Source organism: Xenopus laevis, chromosome 4L (genome assembly GCF_017654675.1).
Source record: "Xenopus laevis strain J_2021 chromosome 4L, Xenopus_laevis_v10.1, whole genome shotgun sequence".
Lineage (NCBI taxonomy): Eukaryota > Metazoa > Chordata > Amphibia > Anura > Pipidae > Xenopus > Xenopus laevis.
The window spans coordinates 85,933,574-85,957,800 of NC_054377.1; the positions used below are offsets into that span (position 1 = coordinate 85,933,574).

General features: G+C 39.6%; 1 protein-coding gene across 1 annotated transcript; it reads left to right on the top strand.

Moving 5' to 3' along the window:
- Window positions 1-391: 391 nt before the first annotated feature.
- Window positions 392-22,962, top strand: best4.L (bestrophin 4 L homeolog). Its single transcript, XM_018258347.2, has 9 exons — window positions 392-426; window positions 1,743-1,955; window positions 3,000-3,328; window positions 5,411-5,565; window positions 8,423-8,500; window positions 15,612-15,764; window positions 19,520-19,600; window positions 20,775-20,929; window positions 22,299-22,962. Exons 2-9 carry the CDS (start codon window positions 1,804-1,806, stop codon window positions 22,735-22,737), a joined length of 1,542 nt encoding a protein of 513 aa, XP_018113836.1. The 5' UTR covers window positions 392-426; window positions 1,743-1,803; the 3' UTR covers window positions 22,738-22,962.
- The last annotated feature ends 1,265 nt before the right edge of the window (window positions 22,963-24,227 follow it).

Genomic DNA, 24,227 nt, shown 5'->3' on the forward strand with positions numbered 1-24,227 from the left:
ACAGGTGCAGTCAAGGTTCCCACAAGGGTGGATGTATTCAGTGGTTGTAAGCTGCAACTATTTTATCACTTCGACATATATGTATAAAAACATATATTCACTGCAGGTGATAAAATATATTTGCTGCAATCCACAAGTTGCTAAAATGCTGAAACAGCACAGGTACTGATGCCATAGTGCTTGCCATACTGCAGCAGCTTACATACAGAGCTTTAATGTATTTTTAGAATGTGTTCCTGTTGTTACTATATGTGTATTTGGCAGTTTAACAGAGAGTTTAATGGGAATATATACAGGGCTCAATTTGCAGTTATTATGGCTAGGTAATAAATCAAAAGGTTAGCACATCCCTATCCATAGTATATAAACCTCAGAGCTGTCAGTAGGCTGCTTTTCCCATTTAGACTGCTTGCTCACAGGTAACAGGTAAGAGTCCTTGCATGCAGCAGCCTGATTGAGTCCTTGTAAATTAGTGCTAAAGATGTCACTGCACAATTAGGAGCTAGAACTGTATTTTAAAATAATTAGTGATGTATTTTGAAGAAAACTGTTTAGTCATTGTGAATTATCATTTGTATTCATTTTAGATACTATGGTTGAGAGAGTGGTTCAACTTTGGGTATGTTATAGAACAGCCAGTTCTAAGCAACTTTTCAATTGGCCTTCATTTTTTTTTATATAGTTTTTGAATTATTTGCCTTCTTCTGATTACCCTTTCCAGTTTTTAAATGGGGGTCACTGAACCCATCTAAAAAATTGAATTCTCTGAAAGGCTACAAATGTATTGTTATAGCTAATTTTTATTACTCATCTTTCTATTCAGCCCCTCTCTTATTCATAAATCAGTCTCTTATTCCAATCATTGCAAGGTTGCAAGTGCAATTTTGGACTCTAACAACCAGATTGCTGACGTTGCAAACTGGAGAACTGCTGAATTAAAAGCTAAAAACTCAAAAACTACACATAATAAAAAAAGGAAAGAAAACCAATTGCAAATTGTCTCAAAATATTACTCTCTATCTCATCATACTAAAGGTTCATTTAACGTGAACAACCCCTTTAATTTACTAACACTGGGAAGGCATGCCTTAATGCAGTAACCCCTAGCAAAATAAGGTGCACAGTATTCAGATGATATGAACATTAACGCCAATTAGTATATATGTATAATTACCAACATTCTTCTTTCAAAAGGGATCAAATGAAATATATTGTCCCTAACATGGAAGAGATTTCAGTCCTTCCTGAATAGTACATATTCCATTAGTACACAGTGTTGGAAGTTTTATTTACTAGCAGTGGGCTAAGGGGGGCAATTTTTATAAATGTATAAATTAGATAAGTTCTGGAAGGGGGTGCATTGTCGTTTTTTGAATTTACACATATTTGACCAAATATTGATCAAAATATAGTAAGCACCAGTATTTTAAAACCCTACTGGTATAGCAAAGTGATTGAGTAGCTGATCAGTATATAAGTGACCATGTTTTGAAATGCAGTTTATTTCAACAGAGGGTTTTAGATTCTATGGAGAAAAGAAAATTGTGATCACCAATTCATAAATTGGCCTGTGTTTTTGTGTGAATGTTTGGATTTAAAATCGTATTTTGGGGCAATTTTTTACTGGGTACATTTTAAATAATGGAAAGAGGCAGTGAAAGCTGGGGGAAACAGAGGTCGGGACCTGCCTTATGTAATGGCTAATGTAACGACTCATTGTTATACTTTGTTTCTATGCATAGTTCCTTTGTGAACCACCCTTGTTATCTTGCTGATCCGTGACTATTCCTCTCAGTATCCATTATGACTGTGTCCTACACATTAAAAGTGGCCAATGCCAGCTTTGGGTGCTTCTTCAAGTTGCTCTTCAGGTGGAAAGGGAGTATCTATAAGTTGCTATACAAAGAGTTTATCGTCTTTTGTTGTCTCTATGCCATGCTGAGTGTTACATACAGGTAAGTTGTTTATTTATTTTAATAACATGTAATGTATTTTACAAAATCTCAGACATTTTTGGCCCACTATTCTAGACATGTACTGAAAGAATGGCTGTATTTAAATACATTCCAGACAATTATCCTGTAGTTTATCCGTCTTTCCTAAAATGATGAATATCCACTACTGGTAGTTCTTGCAAATATTAAAAATGAGAAGGTTAAAAAATTAAGTAGAAACAGGAACAGTGTGCTGAGTTTGTTTGCACCCTGCGTAGAGCGATACTGATTTATGACATTATTATATGAGGCAGCTTACCACTCCAGAAAACATGACTGACCAAGTTGATCTGCTTAATTTTGTCTGAATCTGCCTTTTAAATGGTGTACCAATATGTTAGACACTGCCAAGTAAATCAAATCCCTATTTCTTTTCTTTTCCCGGAAAAAAGCACTGGGGAAAAATGTATCAGAGAGGTATACAACCATCTGTGTGTAGCCTGGCTATTTCCCTGGAAAAGGGAAAGGAAGGCCAATGAAAATATCTAGAAACTTCAGAACAGACTTCCTAAAACACATACTATGTACAGATACTGTATATTTCGTATATTTCGAAAGCAGAACTTACCATTTGCATAGGAAATGATAAACAAAATATGTTTCATGAAAATTTATAATATTTGTGATTAATACTGAAGGTTTTTTTATGAGAATATTTATTGTAGCTTCATTTATAGGTTCTTAAAAAGGATTCTGTCATGATTTTTATAATATATTTTTATTTCTAAATTACACTGCAAATAATTCACTCCATATAAAATTGTATTCCTGTACCAGCAAGTATATTATTTTTAGTTGTAATATTGGTGTGTAGGCAGCCATCTCAGGTCATTTTGCCTAATCATGTGCTTTCAGAAAGAGCCAGCACTTTAGGATGGAACTGCTTTCTGTCAGGCTGTTACTCAAATGTGTCACAGTGGGACCTGGTTTTGAAAAAAAAAATTCCCATGACAGTATACCTTTAATGAATGAAAGGCAGAATATTAATTGTAATTTTGCTTATAGGTGCTTTTTAAATGAAAAGCAGAAGAGTGACTTTGCTCAGCTGGCTCGATACTGTAACCAATACACGGAGTTGATTCCTGTTTCATTTGTGCTGGGTTTCTATGTTACTCTGATTGTGAACCGTTGGTGGGCTCAATACACAAATATTCCCCTCCCTGATCAGCTCATGTGTGTAGTATCCAGCAATGTCCATGGTGGGGATGAAAGAGGGCGCTTGTTGAGACGTACCATGATGAGATATGCTAATCTATCTTCAGTTCTTATTCTGAGATCGGTCAGTACGAGGGTGCTCAAGAGATTTCCAACCATGGAGCACATTGTTGAAGCAGGTAAATTAAATCAGCATGCTTTATTCATCTAACGATTGCACCAAATCCAGGATTTGGTTTGGGAATACTTTGGGGCCAAATTATGATTGCTCATGCCTTGATTGCTTGAGTTTACTAATCATGCAGGATTTTGTGCCAAGCAAACCTTGTTAATCTATGTCATTTTACCCAAGTGGGCTTTTGAAATGAAGAAAAACTTTGTCAGCCAAAAGGCAAAAGTAATCTTAAATTGGCCCCTTAGTGTTCAACTGAACCAAAAAAAAAAAAAAAAACCATGTCCAACCGAAGTCATGGGAATTTAAAGCTCTGGACAACTGGATGCTGCTTTGTCTTGTCTGCAACTTATGCATTTTTTTGTTTGCAACAAAATTTTATTTTGTAAATTAAGGTTCCAATTTGGTTTGGTGTTCTGAAAAATCTTTTAGAGACAATTTGGTATTCTGTCAGGTCTAAATATCATGGCTTCAATACATCACTAACTATAATTGAAAATTCAGACAAACTACATGATGAAAGACATATTATTTATATCTGAAGTGTGAACAAATTCATAGGAACAAAATTGCTTGTTCCAAAAGGCTGTTTTGTCACTATGCATACCTTTTACACATTTCTCTAGTTTGGAGCAGTTGCAGAGATAGTGGCTGTAAATCCAATTATTCTTCTGAGCCTGCTCAATGATGAATGCATATTGTGGCCAACTTAAAGGACAAGGGAAGGATTTTAATCATTTTGATAGTATGTAATAGAGGGCCCCTGTGTGTGTACATAAAATAATTACATAAAATAATCGCTGAAATAATTTTTTAAAAAAAATTCTCCAGTACTGTCCACCTGAAGTTAATGTATGAAGTGATGTATGTAACATGGTGCCGGTGAACTAAAAGCGCATGCACCAAAGTTGTTCCTCCCCCTGGGCATGATAATAAAAATGAAAGCAGATGCCAGCCATGAATAAGCAGAGAAACTTTGTGAATGCTGACAGGATCTCTGCGCTAGTCATGATGCACAACAATTGAGGAGGCAGAGGGAGAAACACACTGATTGTCTGAGCATTAGAATAAATTGTAAGAGACAGGAGATCAGTGTGTATAGTCCCCCCTTGGTTTGTGAGTTACCAGAGCAAGCATGTTGGAGAGCTGCTATTGGTGCATGCATCAATTTGGGAGGGCTATAGCTGATCAATGTGGGTAACTGCTCCGTGGACATTCTATGGAAGTGCACTTAAGAGTAGTTTTAAATGTGCATGCACTGCCTTCTGGTCCCAACAACTGCACACATTCTGCAGTCTTGGTCTTGGTGCAGGAGCATGGGATTATGGGAATTTCTCTTAGTGAACTTCATGAACAAGGCTGCTGATCAAAGAAATGGCTGCAAAACCAGCAGGCTTGAGCAAAAGCATGACACCAGCAGAGGTATGCCTCTCAATGGAGATAAATTCTTTATTGCACTTTCCTTGTCTTTTAAATTAGCACTTGCCTAGATATAAAACAGCCAAGTAGTTATTTTCTTAGGGGAAGACAATATTGCATAAATTGCATTTGCAAATGTATGCTTACCTCTTAGCATTTTGCCAAAATGTTTGAAACTGTGCATGAAACACAATTCATGAACACTGTGGGTTTCATTTATCAAACAGCCATGTGGTGCTTCTATAAAAACAGCATACAGAAATGTACCATGGGGCACACCATGATTCTGTTATGCTGGGACTTATTACTCACTCTCTCTACAACTGCTCTGGTATACAGGGTAAAAATTATGCATTGGGGATAAAAACATGGCCAGTTGCAGTGGTTTTTGTATATAATCCTGCTTAGTAAATAAGGCCCTATGTCTATGCCTGTGATTATATGGTATGTTATGAAATTTACCACAGCTTTGTTCAGCATTAGACATGAGTAACAGTTATGTCCCATGTGCCCCCCCTTAACGCCAGATTCAGACTGATCTGAAATGATCCAAGAGAAAATATAATGAACCATGTACCAGAATCAATATGTTTCTTTCAAACATTCCTTTAATTACCTTGATCATTCAATGTTCTTTAGGTTTTCTTTGTGTTTCTCCTTTCTGTCTCAGGTTTTATGACCCGCGAGGAACTAAAGAAATATGAGTGTCTCTTCTCAGATTATAACAAGTACTGGATCCCCTGTGTGTGGTTTACCAACCTGGCAGCACAAGCTAGAAGAGATGGGCGAGTGAGGGATGATGTGGCTCTGAAATTACTAATGGATGTATGTTATAATTATTGTGTAATGCCCTTTATATACCACTGGCTCATTGTACATAGTGATCGGCGAATTTTTCCAGTTTCGCCAAAACGAAAAATTTGCGAAACACATTGTAGTCAATGGGCGTCAAAATTATTTTGACACACGTCAATTTTGACGCCTGTGACCAGTTTTATACGTGCGCCTATTTTGTCCAAATGCATTCAAGTCAATGGGTGTCCGAATAATTTTCATGCGCGACAATTTTTATACGCGTGCCTATTTTGTCCAAATAATTTTGAGGCGCGACAATTTTTATGCATGCGACTATTCTGACATGTGCTCAAATGTTTTAACGCAGTGGATTATTGCAGCAGCAAATTTTCTCCACAGTTTCGTGAATTTATTCGCTGGTGGAGAAATGCGGAGATTAGCCGAGAATTTGCGGCTGGCAAATTTATACGCCCATCGCAACTTGCATCTAACGTCCCTGCTGTCACAGTCACATTGGGGTCAGTTTAATCAGGATCCACATAGCAAAAAGAGTTTAGTGTTCCCACCAGAGTCTCTTTAGTTCTCTCCTTGCCAGCTCAAATAAGCCTGTTCTCCTCTGTGAATATGTTTGCCAAATTTGAAAGGAAGAGCCAGTGCTCAAATAGCCATGGAGAAGACCAATACAACAAATTTTTAATATAATGCAGTATTTCTCTATTCTTATGGTTCATCACAAGTATAATTTTCAATAGGGATGCACCAAATCCACTATTTTGGGATTTGGCAGAGTCTTGAATGCTTTGTGAAAGATTCGGGCAAACACTGAACCAAATGCAAACTTACATATGCAAGTTAGGGCCAGAAAGGGTGAAAGAGATCCATGGGGCTGCACAAGTGGTTACAAATTATTTTGCTTCCTGCAAGGAAAGTCACGGGATTTTAAGGATTCAAATTCGGTTTGGACATGCACATGGATTCAGCTGAATTCTGCTGAAAAAGGCTGAATCCTGGCTGAATACTGAACTGAATTCTGGATTCGACACATCCCTAGTTTTTAATGCAGACATTAAGGAGAGATATTTTATAAAGCAATTTTAATGTCACAAATCTGAACCAAAAGTACTGAATCTGAATGGAGTTTGGTGTATGAATGTGTAAATTTTATCTAAAAAATAAAATTATTTAAGGTAAATATCAGGATTTTAAATGGTTGTAAGTACCTACTTGTTTTCCCACAAGGTGTATATTTAATCTACATTGGGAATATTAACCAGAGTGTTGGTATTGTGGAAGCCAGGGTCCACATAGCCTAGGTGGGTGAAACACCCACACAAAAAAACAGGGAGATCAACCAAACAGATAGTACCTTTGATTGAGATTAAACCTATGTAGCTATAATGTATAACTTCATTATAATGTCATTTATAAAGGTTTGATATCCATAAAGTGGTACAACCATCTCCCATAAACAGATAATTCTAATAATTTACTAATTTACTCAGACATAAATATCTATTGTATCTTGTACAATTGGGTTTATTTCATGTTTAACTGTTTTTAGAGAGGAGGTATGGTGATCCATATTGCAAAAAGATTCTTTTAGAAAAAAACCCAGGTAACAACTATTCCAGGTAATAAATAACAGCCTGTATTATAAACGTATACCATGAATGTTGGCCCTTTTATTACTGGGTCATTAGTTGGTCAAAATTTTTATAGGTTTGACTCAAACAAAGGATAATAAGCTACTTTAAATTGCAAGACTAGGCTCTAGGCTTAAATATCAGCACAGAAATGCACTAGTCAATTAACTATAGTACTTAAGCCTTGTTATGCTTGTCCGTTATTTTGCAGTTTGCTGATTTGATGCAAAGGATGAATATTCCTGCCTGATTTTCTAACTTGCATCTTAATATGCATGGGCTATCAACCAATCAATATTTCTTACAAAGAATCTCAACCCTTGATATTGCCCTTTGTGTTACTGCTTTATTGCTCTTTGTTCAGAAATCTGTTACAATTGTCTGCTAGAATCTTGATGTATCTGTCACCCATACTTGCAAAACTGCGATGAGTTTGTGCCATCTATATATGGGTCTTTATATTTATATTCTTCTGATTAGGAAAAACATTATAAACCTCAGTCAGATTAATCTTTCCTTACCAGAGGAACAACAGACCAGCCTTCTTTCTTTCTCCTGACTATCCCCCTTCTCTGAGTCAGGACCTAATTAATGATGTAACAGTGACAAATGCACTGTAGCACATTTGCAATTCTTACATTTTAAGAGAGTAAAAGGCACACTACCCAAAACATTAATATTCCACTGGAAAAGGTCACCTTTAGTGATGGGTGAATCGGTGCCATTTTGCTTTGCTGAAAAAATTGTGAATTTTCCCAAAAATTTGCGAAATGGCGAAAAATTCTCAAAACACATTGAAGTCAATGGGCGTCAAAATCATTTTGACGTGCGAAAAATTGGACGCGAGTGACAATTTTTTATACGCGCGACTATTTTGTTCAAATGCATTAAAGTCAATGGGCATCCGAATAATTTTGACGCGCGTAAATTTTATGCGCGCGACTATTCTGACGTGCAATAATTTTTTTTTGTCTCTGAGGATTTTTAACGAATTTATTTGATGGCATCGAAACGCATAAATTAACCACAAATTTGTGACTGCCCAATTAATTCACCCATCACTAGTCACCTTGCCTTCTGCTGCTAGTAGGCATTACTGTTTCTCATGTGTCTGGCTTTTCAAAAATCCTTCCATGTTTCATTTCTTGGTCATTTGTCCCCCTGTTGTTTTGTATAAAAACTTGTGCTATATTTATTAAGAGTTTTGTAGAATCTCTGAAGCTGTTTGTTTCATGTATTTGCAGGAGCTGAATAAGTACCGTGCAAAGTGCAGCATGCTCTTTCACTATGACTGGATCAGTGTCCCACTAGTGTATACTCAGGTCAGGTCATTTTAACTTTATTTTTTAACTTTTATATCTATAGCATTACTAGGATAGGCAGTTTGCCCTAGGTTTGATGCAGTGTGTGTTTAATGTATTCCTACCAACAGCAAAAACAACATATAACTTATTTCTACAATGATGAATGTAGATAAAAAAAAAGTAGATACATCTGTCTGTATTCATTTTACAGCGTACTTGAGTTTACTTTTATAGGCATGGCCACTGCATACAGCTGTCTGTGCCATCTACAGGAATGCACCTGCCTGCAAGGCAAAAAAATGCTCCTGGTAACTTTAAGGGGTGAATTTCTGCATAATAAACCGCAAATTTGGATCTTCTAGTGCAAGGAGCACAATTCTGCTCTCTGCACTTGCGATGGGGACCCCTCCGACACATGGCTTAATGAAAGGAGTAAATGTGCTGCATGAAACATAAGTATTCTGTCATGGTGATTTAATATGACCACAGACATGCAAGAGCACTAAGGGCAACCCTGTATTCATGGGGGTGGCCACCAGTCTCTGTCTGTGCTCTGCCACAGAGCATAGAAGTCACCACCAAGGCATTTAGCCTCATGCTTATACTGTATAAAGAATCACGGTACTCAGTGGTGACTTCTAAAAGCCTAACAAATTTTATTATTTTATTAATTTCTAATAAAACATTCCTTTAGAAAATGAAAGACTATATTGCACTATTCTATGAACAAGTCTGAAATTTCTATTTTCCCCAAGTTTCATTAAACGCAGTGCTGCTATCACACACATAAACAACTAGTTCTACTTTATGGTCAGGCACAACTCCCAGCATCTTCACTTTTATGTACAACTTCCAGAGCAACTCACTTACTTGATATCCCCATTAGGGATGTAGCGAACGTCGGAAAAAATGTTCGCGAACATGTTCGCGAACGTCCGGACAAAAATGCGAACGGTTCGCGAACGTCGCGAACCCCATAGACTTCAATGGGAAGGCGAATTTTAAAAGCTAGAAAAGACATTTCTGGCCAGAAAAATGATTTTAAAGTTGTTTAAAGGGTGCAACGACCTGGACAGTGGCACGCCAGAGGGGTATCAAGGGCAAAAATGTATCTGAAAAATCCATTGTTGACACAGCGCTGCGTTTTGTGCTGTAAAGGGCAGAAATCACACTACGTCACTCAGGTGGTGTTTCTGGACACGGAATGTGAAAAAGCTCACACAGCTAGGTGGCACTTGGTTAAAGACTGGGCAAACAATGCCTGCAAGGTCAACGTATACACTACTACAGCAGTGGATACGGAATATATTATTGCTGCTTGAAAAACGTCACTCAGGTGGTGTTTACGGACACGGAATTATTATTGTTATTATTTAGACAGAATGTGAACAAGCTCACACAGCTAGGTGGCATTACTAGCCAGCAAAGCTACCTAACCTAAAATGTCCCTCAAATCCCTGCAGACTTCTGTCCCTACAATACAGAGCAGTATCAAGTAGATTACTAGCCAGCAAAGTTACTATCAACTGTCCCTCAAATCACTAACAGCTCTCTCCCTACACTAGCTCTTCCAAGCACACACAGGCAGAATGAAAAAACGCTGCAGGGCTTCAGTTTATATATGGAAGGGGAGTGGTCCAGGGGGTGTGGGGGTGGTCCAGGAGGGAGAGCTTCCTGATTGGCTGCCATGTATCTGCTGGTCTGGGGGAGAAATGGCAAAAAAAAGCGCCAGCTAAGGCGAACCCAAATTGGCGAACGTTGCGCAACGTTTGCGAACATTCAGCGGACGCGAACGGTCGATGTTCGCGCGAATTAGTTCGCGGGCGAACAGTCCGCGACATCCCTAATCCCCATACATTTCACTTACTCTGAATCTTTCTTCTGAGATATCAAGCTGCTTGTCCATCATCATCATCATGACATCCCCAATCCCCTCTGCGCTCATTTTTATTGCCTATCCATTACCCTATCTGGATGTGTGAATAGCCTCCATAAGAACACCTTTATACTTGTGCACAAATACCAATACTTTTATAACAATCCCCAGCACCAGCCCCCCACATAAATGTTGTTTATATAGCTTTGACTAAGAAATACTGCAAACACATGCAGATTTTATTTAATATCTTGTATTATATTCCCCTATAAGGTCCCTATTACATTTCCACACCATGGTTAGCTGCCTGTATTTTTTGGCATGTAAGAGGGAACCAGTAACGTAGCTAGAGGGGGGGGCGGGCCCTGGTGCGTGATGCGCAGCCGGCCCCCTGCCCCCCTCCGTACGCGATTTTCAGGCCTGATTACAGTGGAGCGGGAGCTGCCGGGCCCTGAGGGGGCCCTGGCCCGCTCGCACCCCCTGCTCCCCCAGCAGTTCTGCCACTGGAGGGAACAGAGGTACCCAAAGGAAACCAATGAAGGCATGGGTGAATAAACAACACTGTGGTGTTCATGCAAATGGCCTGTAGATGTCCCTGTGCTCATACTTATACTGTGCATACTTCCTGGTGGCTTAAAAGTGAAAGCTTACTGTTGTGTATTGGCTGCACAAGAGCCTGCTAATAAAAGCACTGTTATACTCTACGTATCCTCGGCTACCAAAACATAACAAATGGCGACAAGAATGGCCCTTCTACCTCTGCAGCAGCCTGCTCCTTTTCTTTCAAACCCTGGTGAGCCTACAATACCTTTTACTGCTTGGATCCATATGTTTGAAAATTACATTATTGCTGCTGACCAAGGGGAGATTTCTGCTGCTAGAAAGCGTGCTTTAATTATTCACTGCCTGGGAGCAGAGGGACAGCGTATATTCTATACATTACTATTACCTGATGATACTTATGAAACTGCTCTTACTGCTATAAAGAACTTTTTCGTGCTAAGAGTAAATGTGGTTTCTGAAAGATGTAAATTCTGCCAACGTGGACAACGTAATGGCAAATCCACAGAACAATTTGTAGTAGCTTTGAGAGAGCTGGTTGTTACCTGTGAGTTTGGGAATCTAACAGATGAAATGCTAAGAGACCAAATAGTGGAAAAAAACAAACTCACCTCTCATTAGAGAGAGACTGCTCCTAGAGCAGGATTTAACCATTGCAAAGGCTATTACAGTTGCTAGCCAAATTGAAACAGCACTAGCAGAGGCTAAAACTGTCAGTCAGGGAACTGCTGGGAATGTACAGATTGTGAATTCAACACTGTGGCCTAATAATGCACAGTCACAGGCAAAATACAGTGCTAAGGAAAGAGATTCACCTACACTGCAAAACCATGCAGCAAATACAAATAAAAAATACTGCTTTTGCTGCGGTTCAACACAACACACTGCAAATCATGTTACAAGTCCTGCAAAGGCTATACGGTGCCGCAGATGCACAAAGGTAGGACATTTAACTAAGATCTTCCGTAGTTCTGCTAAAGATGTTGAAGTCACTACTACAAATATCACAGTATTAAGTGTGGATAAAGCTAGTACATTTATTCAAGACAAGTTTATATGCACTGTCAGTGTCAGTACTGCTTCTGCTGACAAGGGACACTCCATTAACCTGATGCTTGATACAGGTACAGCTGTTTCTGTTTTCTTGAAATAATTTGCAAAAGATCCGCTTGTTGCACCTGCCCTGAAACTGGTCAGTTACTTAAAGGAGAAGGAAACCTAGTCGGCGCAAAAACCCTCCCCCCCTCCCATGTGTTGCCCACCCTCCCTCCTCCCCCCTGGCCTACCTGTCCCACTGGGCAAATGCCCCTAACTTGTTACTTACCATTCTGCTATACTTGGAAGGGATCTCTTTGCTGCATTAAACCTACAATTAGTTGATGGTCTCATTACTACAGCACCAGTGCCTGCCACACAGCCAGTGTCTAAAATTTCACCACAAAGCAATACTTCACTGGGTTGTGTAAAAGAACTTTGCACACAAAGTTAAGTTGAGACCAGATGTAAAACCAGTAAGCCAGAAATTGAGGTGATTACTCCTACTCTAAGTCTCACAGGAACTAAATAAACTGGTAGAGCAAGATGTGATTGAAAAATCTTAATTTTTCTGAATGGGTTTCACCAATTGTTGTAACAATGAAGAAAACTGGAGGTATTTGATTGTGTGTGTTGATCTCCATGAACCTAATAAAGCAGTTGTTATGCATAATCATCCCTTGCCACACACAGAGGAAATATTTTCAGAACTCCGAGGCGCAAAAGTCTTTTCTTCTCTGGATCTTCAGAGTGCTTATCATCAAGTATTACTGCAAGAGGACAGCAGAGACCTCACTGCATTTATCATCCATGATGGGTTTTTTTTTTTGAGCGTGTACCTTATGGACTGGCTTCAGCACCGAGTTGTTTTCAAAGATTGAAGTCTTCTATACTCCATGGCATACCTGGTGTAGAATGCTACTTGGATGATATAATTATCTACGCTCCAACTATGAATCTTCATGACAAGTACCTGGAAAAGGTTCTGAAATGCATTGATTCTGCAAGACTGAAACTGAACCTTTCCAAATGCCACTTCAGACAAACTCAGCTGTCATTTCTGGGTCATATAATTTCACAAGATGGGTAACTGCCTGACCCTGTCAACGCTGTTACACAAGCACCTACTCAATCTGATTTCCAGACCTTACAAGCTTTCTTAGGTCTTACTTCATGGTATTCTAAGTTTATTCCCAACTATGCTTCAGTTGTGGAGCCACTTAGAGCACTACTACGTGGAACTCTAAGTCTGGTGTGGTCAGAGTCTGCTCAACCTAGCTTTGAAATAGTGAAGCAGCTAATTGTGAACAGTCCAGCGCTAGCTTTATTTGATCCTGCACTACCCATTATGGTTACTACAGATGCTTCAGACTATGGCTTTGGTGCAGTTCTCACACAGATCCATGCTGATCATACAGCGGAAACTGTTGCATTTGCATCCAGAACAATTACAGAGACAGAGCGTAAGTATTCAGCTGTTGAAAAAGAAGCTCTAGCATGTGTTTGGGCAACAGAAAAATGGAGAACCTACCTATGGGGTGGAGAATTTACCTTATGCACAGATCATAGTCCTTTAACTACACTGCTTACAACAAAGGGACTAGAAGAGCTGGAATGCGTATAGCTAGATGGTCAGCAAGGCTACTGAATTTCAACTACAAAATTCAAGAGAAATCAGGTTTTAAAAATGTTAGTGCTGATTGTTTGTCACGTTTACCTTTACCTGCAGCTTCTGATACACTGGATGAGGACATAGAAGTTGTAGCACTGACTGATTTACTATCATCTACAGTTACAGCTGCTGATTTTTTAGCAAGCTTGCCTCACATGTCCAATTCAAGTAAAACTACGGGACATCTTACAAAGCAAATGGCCAAATGCTGAGAAGAAACTCAGTCCTGATCTTCAACCTTACTACAGAATTAGACATGAACTGTCCTTAGTAGATGGCTATGTTGTCCGTGGAGCTCACCGATTACTAGTACTAGAGACCTTGCGAGGAAAAGCTCACACAACTTGCACATGAGAGTCATCAAGGAATTGTACGTACAAAACAAAGACTACAAGAACTAAACTGGTGGTCAGCAATGGATGCTGATGTGGTAACTGCCATTCATTCTTGTGTTACTTGTCAGAATCATGACAAAACAGCTATCACACATACACCACCACTTCAACCAGTACCATTTCCTGATTCAGCATGGGAAAAACTTGCTATTGATATTGTCGGTCCTTTTACAGATGCTCGTATAGATTGTAGATTTGCTATAACCTTGATAGATTATTACAGTACATGGCCTGAAATTGCATTTGTTTCACGTATAACATCAGCTACAGAAATAACATTTCTGTCTACAGTCTTTGGCAGAGAAGGTAATCCAAAGGAGTTAATATCAGACAACGGACCACAGTTTGTCTCATATGAGTTTGAATCCTTTCTGAGAGAGAGGAATATTGTGCATATTGTGTATTACCCACAAGCAAATGGAGAAATCGAGCGATTCAACAGAAGTCTGAAAGAAGTACTACAGACAGCAAATCTTACTGGGAAATCTTGGAGTATTTACAACAGAGTTCCTACATAACTACAGAGCAACAACCCAATCAGCTCCTGTTGAATTATTACATGGCAGACAGATGCGCACTGAGTTACATGTTGCAGACATCAAACTTCCACAAAATACTGTGCCTACAAAATCATCTACTGCTGACATTGTGAAACGTCAACAAGCCAAATGCAAGGCTTATACTGGAAAAAAAACGTGGTGCCAGAGAAGTAAACTTTCAGCCTGGATCTTTAGTCAGAATTAAGAAACCAGGAATACTGAAACAAGGACAATATAAATTTACTACACCACTTGAAGTGAGATGCCAGCGAGGACCATACACATATGAACTGTCTGATGGATGCATATGGAATGCAAGTCGTCTTACTCCTGTTAGATATGACTTTGGAGAAGCTCCATTTGATGAAGGACATTTTCCTACTACTGATGTCAACTGCAATAGGCCTGAAGAAAGTGAACCTATAAGGCATACTGAGAGAATCAGAAAACAACCTGCATGGACCAAGGACTTTGTGAAGTGAAGAATGTATAACATTGTTTTAAAATGCATACTGTTTAATTGTTGCTGTTATTATAGTTGTCCAAATGCTTTCCTACTATAGGGGGAATATGTGGTGTTTATACAAATGGCCTGTAGATGTCACTGTGCTCATACTTATACTGTGCATACTTCCTGGTAGCTTAAAAGTGAAAGCTTACTGTTGTGTAATGGCTGCGTGAGAGACTGCTAATAAAAGCACTGTTATACTATACTACTCATCCTCGGCTACAAAAACATAACAAACACCTTGCAGAACCCCTCACTAAATTTAAGCATTGGATCCCATCTGAGGAGCTGCATAACTCCATTAGGGCTCTGACTTACACACAAATGGTCACTCATGTGTTCCCCTGCAGTGTTTTTTTTATGAAGTCCACCAAAAGGGAACACATGAGTTAACGGAGCACATTCATTCCAAAAAAGACTGTACTGACTGGGCCATATAGAACTGCTGAATGCAGGTTAAATGCATGCTACCAGTTTCATATTTTGGTTTCCAATTGATATTTAGATTGCCCTTTCTCTTCTGATTTGTCTCTGACACTACAGGTAGTTACGATTGCAGTCTATTCGTTCTTTGGTGTTTGCATCATTGGAAGACAGTTTCTGGAGCCTGAATTGGGAGAAGAGAAACCAAATATGGATTTGTATGTCCCCATCTTCACATTGCTGCAGTTCTTCTTTTACTCTGGTTGGCTGAAGGTTAGTATTACTTACATCTGTATTCCATGGACTCTACTAAACAGTGAAACACCCGCTCTCAAGTTTTCAGTTTTCAGTTGTCTCAACCTCCAATAAAATGTTCACCTGTTTTGTGTTAAATTGTGTTGAATTAAACCATATGTAGAAATAAGCCTTTGGCTGACTAATCCAATCTAATTTTTTGGGCAGATTTCCAGTATTGCACCAAGGGAGAGGAAAAATACTGCAAGTCTCCCCTCATGTTCAATGACAGCAACCTACACCAGATATGGCCACACCGAGTGACCTGCTTCAAGGTGTAGGAAAGTCACATGCAGCGATTCGTTTTCCGAAGTCGCCTCACGAGGAAACTTCAGGCGACTTTGGAAAACCAATCGCCGCATGTGATTACTGCCGGCGATTTTTCATTTTAAGCCAGCGCAGAGTGAGGGAAGGCGTTTGGGGAGATTGGTTGCCGCAAAGACGAGGCAATTAGTCACCAGGCGACCAAATCTTCCCAAAACGCCCAGTGTGGCCTTACCCTTATGGAGTTGGCAGGACAGGTAACTACCGTCCTCTTAACCGTTCACCCCTAGCTGTGGATTGATGGTGGCCTTCCTCTCTCCCCCCCTTTCTGTAGGCTCCAGCCGGTGCTGTAGGGGGGAGGTCAGGCTTGTGCGGCTATTGGAGGAGTCAGTGTGGTAGAGAGAGGACTGACATTACCTGCACTTGTTCTTTGATCGGTCAGGTCCCCTCTTCCCTGCTAGTATATGATGGGGCTGGTGCGTCAAGGTCTTGCACCAGCGCTGGTTTGCGCTGTGGGCTCCTTTATTTCCGGGTTGTGGCCGTCACGACGGCCCGGCAGCAAATTTAAAAAGCCAAAATCTGCAGTCTACAATGCGGCTGCTGTGAAATTTATTATCGATTCTGGTAAGTTAGCCTTGCGTTACTACTGGAGTTATTAATTCTGCAACCTTTTTATCTTTTCATATAGCCGTGTCCTCCCACTCTGAAGCTAGAGACCAGGAGAGAGAAAGATCTAAGAGATGTGCAAGGCCAGGCTTCCTCGTGATTTTCCAAAGAGGATTTGTCCACATTGTTTTAAGGAAAATCTTCAACAAGAAGTGCCTGAATCTATGTCTCAATTCATGTCCTGTTTCAAGTCCAATATGCAACAGACCTACGTTTAAAGCTTCTGCTCAATCTCAGCCACAAGCAAATATTTCTGCAGCTAGCCAGGTGGATACATGATGTATTGATGGATTCATCTAATAATGATATGAGAGAGGATGCTTACGTGTTTCCAGTAGAAAATATAGATCATCTTCAATGGATCTTAAATGCTCTAAAAATATAGATCATCTTCAATGGATCTTAAATGCTCTAAACAGGATATGATGTTTTTGGGTCGTAAGAAATTCTAATTTTATAGATCCTATGGATTGTTAAGTTGATGCTGCTTTCAAAAGACTTTTGGAATTTTCTACGGCAGGGTTTAGGCCAGGAGTGGCCACAGCTAGTGTCAGCCAGTCTATTAGGCTTTGACTCACTCAGCTGGATCAAGACATGGAAGATGGGATCTCCCGTGAGGATATGAAGTTTTTCCATGGAAATTATTAAACTGGCGGCAAACTACTTGTGTGATGCTTTGGTGGAAAGCATTAGAATGGCAGCTAGATCTTCTGCTTTGGAAGTAGCTGGTAGGCGTGCACTGTGGCTTAAACATTGGGCAGCTTTGGTTTCTAAGTTAGGAGAAACAAAAAAGTTATTGCCTCAGGACAAATGGCTTTTTCCTCAAAGGAATTGTTTCCGCCGTCAAATCAGTCCAAAAGACCTAGAGAGAGGAAGAAGACCTTTTTTTAGTTCCATCTGTGGCAGACCAAGTAAACCTCAGAAGGGGGGAAAATAGGTGAGAAGCATCTCGCTAACTTATTCAGACTGGTAGGGGGAAGACTTCGTTATTTATTTCACGAATGGACAAGGATCACCAGCGATCCTTGGGTTCTAAGTATCATCAGTGAAGGGTACAGGCTCGAGCTGGCCTCTTACCTAGAACCTTGATTTCTTTGCACAAGAGTTCCCAGAGAGAACATATCTTCTCAAGGGATTTCAGGAATTTGTGCAGTCCCATGTTTTGGTTCCTGTTCCTCGAGGTGAAGAGAGGAAGGGAATCTATTCTTCAGTTTTTAGGTCCTCAAACAGTCAGGCAAGTTTCGTATGATAATCAATTTAGTTTATCTGAATGCTTTCATGAAAAAGATTAATTTCAGATCAGCAGGTTCAATCTTGCAAGAAGGAGATTTCATGGCGACAATCGATCTTTAGGACGCCTACCTCCATAATCTGGGAGGGACATCAACAGTTCCTGAGAATTGCTATCAGAGATCAGCACAAGACAAGTCATTATCAGTTAGCGGCTCTGCTTTTCAATCTGTCATCATCCGGTCGCATTTTCACCAAAGTCTTGGTGGTGGTGGAAGTAGCCTTTCTGAGAACCCAAAATATTCCGATCGTTCCTTATCTGGAAGACTGGCTATTGAAAATGCTGAGTCAACGGTGGGGCAGACTACGAATCTCATAGCTACAAGAGAAAATGCCAAACTAAACAGATTCTATTCCCTGTTTCCTCAGGACAGACCAGCAGCAATATATACCATGCTTCACTATTGGAAAGGCAGTCTGGGATACATATTTCCTCCACTTCTGATGATAACCAGCATTCTGAAGATCAAGCTGGACAAAGCCAGAGTCATGGTGGTTCCGTACTGGCAGCCTGGCCCGGCAAAGCGCCCAATACGCGAGTGGGCATGCGCAAAAAAAATACAAGTGCGCATGCGTGAACGAAAGTTATGCGAGCATCCGCCAGAGCAGGGACCGGACTAGGAGAAGATGCATGCCTGGCGCCCCTCCAGCTTTGTGCCCTAGGCACGTGCCTACTCTGCCTACCCCTAGTTCCGGCCCTGCGTACTGGTTATTCTCTTCTGTTGGAATTGGTCAGAGGTGGACCATCTATTGTTGGGCTCCAGCAAAACTCTGCTTCACCAAGGGCCAGTGCACCATCTGGACCCCAGCAGACTAGCTCTGTCAGTGTGGATCCTGAATAGCATGCAGCAGGGGTTGTCAACCGAATTTTTGCCGTTATGGTTCACAACAGAAAAGGGAACCAATAAGATCTATTGTAGAATTTGTAAAAGATTTTCTTTCTGGTGCAGAGATCACTCTATTGATCTGCATATGGCCTCTGTTCCTCAGATTCTGCAGTTCCTTCTGGAGGGGTTTCATATGGGATTGAAACCAGCTACCCTTAGGGTTCAAGTGGCAGTGTTAGGAACAGCACTCAATTGTAAAATCCAGGTTCCAATGTGATAGATTGAGTAACAACGAGTAAAAGAAACAACAGCCTGCCAGAAAGCAGTTCCATCCTAAAGTGCTGGCTCTTTCTGAAAACACATGACCAGGCAAAATGACCTGAGATGGCTGCCGATAAAACAATATTACAACTATAAAAAATAAACTTGCTGGTTCAGGAATTACATTTTATGTTGTGAGTTATTTGCAGTGTAATTAAGAAATAAAAACTACATGATAAAAATCATGAATATTTGTGTGGCCATTTTACATGAACAGAGGGACCAATGTAACCTTTGCTTAGGGACATTGCTCAACTGTTAATAGTTTCTGTTTACTGATTATTCTTTATACTGTATATATATATATATAAATATTTATATCATTGTCTTCCATTCAGTAATCCCATCACTTTGCAACAATTCCAGGTCGCCCAACAAATCATTAATCCTTTTGGAGAGGATGATGATGATTTTGAAACCAACAGGTTAATAGACAGGAACTTGCAGGTAAGAAATCCATATAGTTCTCATGTCGGGTTTCCAATGTGTAACTATAAGGTTTTAAAGACCCCCTACTGTGTGGGAAATACTAGACAGTGTAACCTATGCTTTAGCTAGGGCCAAAAAGGGCCAGAAGTCAGCTAACTGAAATCTGCTGACTGATATCAGCCATACATAGCCTCTTTTTTCCACATTCAAAAATATTGAATCTGAAGCGGCGATAAACTTCATCGGATTTTGGCTGAAATTGTAGAGACTTGTGGTTCTTTGCTGAAATCCTTAGTCTGTTTGCATCGATGCCAGTTCAACACTTACAAATGCAGAAAAGAGAGGACGCTATTGCCTCCGGTAGGGCTGAAATCAGACAGCGGAATCCAGCCCTGGCCTTGTGGTAGGAGTATGTTCCTATTGTTCCTAGAGAGGTTGTGGATGCCGATATAGATCTTGAGGCAGAAGGCTGCAGTAGTAGGAGCCAGAGACACAAAGGTAGTTCAGAGCTTATTGGTAGATTGGAGGAGTCATGAGGAGTACCATAACATATTAAAGCATGAAACCACAGACTAAAATGCTTTTATACAGGCCATTACACTCGAATGTGATTTCTAATATCATCTTATTTTACAGCTAGGGGTACAGTATTTAGGAATCATGTGACAGAAATTACATCACTAAGCTTAAGCACTGGTTATAACTGATGACATCACTGCACCATTTACAAGGCGTGCTATACTTTTTGTTGTGAATATATATATATATATATACAGTATATATATATTAGAACAAAAATTCACTTCAGTGTGGGGGATCTCTGGTTGGCTCCGGACATCACGTGTCACATAATCCGGGTTCCCGGCCAAGGAATCACTTCATACAAGATATTACAGATTTCTCTGACACGATTTCCAAAGTATAAAATATTGTACTTTATTTAATCCATTACAATTTGTCAGCTATGGTACAGTGCATATGAATCAACACTTGATTGAGTGTTGATTCATATGCACTGTACTTTAGCTGACAAATTGCAATGGATTAAATAAAGTACAATATTTTATACTTTGGAAATCGTGGCAGAGAAATCCGTAATATCTTATATATATATATGTTCCGCTTATCAAAAATGTGTATATATGAGCATTAATTCTTGCCTATTACTTATCACAAATTCTCTCAATCACAGGTTTCCTTGTTATCTGTAGATGACATGTATCAGAATCTTCCCCCCTTAGAAAAGGACAAATACTGGGATGATCAGACTGCAGCTCCCCCATACACCTTGGCAACTGCAGCTGAAACTCTGAAACCATCATTCATGGGATCTGCTTTTGACATGCGGTAAGCAAACTTCTTGATTTCTGCTCTATAAAGGGGTTGTTCACCTTCCAAACACTTTTTTCAGTTCAGTTGTTTTCAGATTGTTCCCCAGAAATAAAGACTTTTTCAATGACTTTCCATTATTTATTTTTTACTGTTTTTCCCAAAATCTAAGTTTAAATTTGAATGTTCCTGTTCTGTCTGGCAGCTCAGTAATTCAGGTGCTAAACTTTTACAATTTTGCAACATTTCATTGATACATTTCTCAGAAGCATCTCTGGAGTATTAGGGCTCTTACACATGAGCGTTCTGACCTGCGCTCCCCTGCGTTCCGTTTTTTTGGTGTTCAGCCGCAGGGGAGCGCAGGAATAGACGCAAATCATTATTTGAAATGGGGCTGTACTCACTCAGGCGCGTGTAGGCGCCGAACGCAGGTTCAGACGCAACATGCTGCATTTTTCCTGCGTTCGGCGCCTACACGCGCCTGAGTGAGTACAGCCCCATTTCAAATAATGACTTGCGTCTATTCCTGCGCTCCCCTGCGGCTGAACGCCAAAAAACGGAACGCAGGTCAGAACGCTCATGTGTAAGAGCCCTTAGCAACTATTGTATCAATTCTAACAGCTGCCTGTAATGAAACCCAGAGATTCTGCTCAGCAGGGACAAAGAAATGTATCATGTAAAAGTGTATCAACTAAATGTATCAATTTAGAAAAGTTTATAGGGTTGGTGACCCCCCCTCCCAGAGCTGCTTTAGAAGGTGAAAAATGACACTTCAATATTAGAAAAATGGTGACACATAGAAAAAAGAAAGTAATTGGAAAAAGTTGTTATTTCTGGTAATCTATCTGAAAACAACTAGTGAACTACCCCATTAAGGAAAATTATACATCTTCAAACAATGATATATCTGGAACTATACTTGTCAGAGCTCACACTGCTACTTTATACTAACCTTAAAGAATCCAGCATATTACTTCACTGCAGACATGTCCAAACACATTCAACAGTAGGTCCTTGCAGCAGAAGGGCATACTTTCAGATTAGAAGAAAGATTCCATTTACAGAAAGAGCTGTCAAGATGTGGAATCCTAATCCTGAAGCAGTTGTGCTGGCACATGCATTAGATAAGATTCAAGAAAAGGTTTGATGCCTTTTCTTCCAATTATATTAAGGATGTTTTACCTTTGTATATGTAGATATTACATAAAATTTTTTTTTGGTGTCTTCTCATTGTTAGAGTGTATTGTTATTTTAAGACAAAACACAAGCACGGTAATTGTTTATCAGTATATTGGGCATATAATGTGCATTCATTATATAATGTACATTCATTAGTGTGTTTTTACTATTCAAAAACTAAACCTGTTTTTGAATAATTATTTATCAGATTTTTAGGTGATTCAGATCAGAGCCAACAAGTGGCTGTGACCCCGAATATGCCAAGGGCTCGAACCCCAATGCTAAGCCGTTTTCTCTCTTCTGCCCCTTCACCTGCAATAAGCTTGAAGAACTTTATGGGTCGTGGGGCACGAGGTCACCATCTTGTACGATTCAGAGGGGATGGCTACCCCTCTCCTAATCCCAACTCCCGCAACAGTGATCTAGAATATGATTCTGTGGGTCGCATTGATGAGGAAGAAACTGGGGATGAGCAGGAAAGCAGGGCAAGCGAGCCTCCTACTCCAAAGGTAACATTGAGGGTACCTCACAGGCTAGAGGCCTCAGATCAACAGAAAAAGAGGGAGCAGCCCAAGCCACCTCCTTTGGTCATTATCGTTGATGAGCCCTCAGATGAGAGCCTGAATACAGATCCAGCAGAGTGCTAACCCTGACCATTACATGGGACAGAAGAGCTGCTTGTCAAAGAGCACCAGTGAAGAAATTAGGAGTATGGATGGTGTAAGAGACCCTTTAAGGAAATATTTGCTGCAATGAAATATGCTCCTAAACTGTATTCTGTAACAGCGGTATAAACTTTGCAACTGCTTTCTGGAAGAACATCCAGTGGTTTTAGATATGTTGTAACATTCACAATACTTTATAAGGATGTAGCAGACACTGAAACTTGCAATAATATATATATAAATATATATATATATATATATATATATATGTATATATATGTATATATATATATATATATATATATATATATATATATATATGTATATTTACAGAAATGTCTTTTTTTTTTTTCCCCTGCAATAGGCATATCCACTTTTATTTTCATACACTGGCCTTAACAAAATATATATATATACTTTGTTAAGGCCAGTGTATGAAAATAAAAGTGGATATGCCCATTATATATATATATATATATATATATATATATATATATATATATATATATATATACTTTGTTAAGGCCAGTGTATGAAAATAAAAGTGGATATGCCTATTGCAGGGGGAAAAAAAGAGACATTTCTGTAAATATATTGTAAGATAATTCCACATTTGGATGCATCCCAGCAGTTTCAATGCTGGTTTAGATCGAAACACAATGTAATTTTAAGACCAAAAGCATAAAAAATGGACCTGTTTATGTCAGATGATCATAGCAAGGGACCCAATAATAATGTTGATGCACAGCCTAGTATCTTTGAGTTATACCACTAACATGACCCTAAAAATAGGTTTCTGCTTCCATTGTGTGTATGAGCACATATGCGTTTGCTTGCAACAATTAAGGTGCACAATTTTGCACTTAAAGGGATACCGTCATGGGAATTTTTTTTCCAGAACAGTTAAAGGAATTGTTCAGTATAAAAATAAAAACTGCGCTTAATAAAACATGTTTTATAATATAATAATAACATATAGTTAGCCAAAAATGTAATGTATAAAGGCTGGAGTGACTGGATGTCTAACATAATAGCCAGAACACTACTTCCTGTTTTGCAGCTCTCATTTTCCATGGCAGTTACCAATCAGTGACTTGAGGGGGGCCACATGGGTCATAACTGTTGCTTTTGAATCTGAGCTGAATGCCTAGGAACAATTGCAAACTCACTGAACAGTTATGTCCCATGTGGCCTCCCTTCAAGTTACTGACTTGCTAATTCAGAGTTAGAGAGCTGAAAAGGAGGGAAGTTGTGTTGTGCGTTGTTCTGCTAAGACATCAAGTCACTAGCGCTTTGTTTTATTTAATTTTAAAAGCTAACATGGGGCTAGACATATTGTCAGTTTCCCAGCTGCCCAAGTCATGTGACTTGTGTTCTGATAATCTTCAGTCACTCTTTACTGCAAGTTGGAGTGATATCACCTCCATCCCCCCCATCAGCCTAACAACAGAACAATGAGAAGGTAACCAGAT

What these genes read in the sequence shown, in the direction of transcription:
- best4.L (XM_018258347.2), top strand. Translation starts at nt 1,804, where the DNA reads ATGACTGTGTCCTACACATTAAAAGTGGCCAATGCCAGCTTTGGGTGC. An exon ending in TCCCACTAGTGTATACTCAG is followed by an intron (nt 8,501 to 15,611) that starts GTCAGGTCATTT and finishes CTGACACTACAG; the next exon opens with GTAGTTACGATTGCAGTCTA. An exon ending in TAATAGACAGGAACTTGCAG is followed by an intron (nt 19,601 to 20,774) that starts GTAAGAAATCCA and finishes TCTCAATCACAG; the next exon opens with GTTTCCTTGTTATCTGTAGA.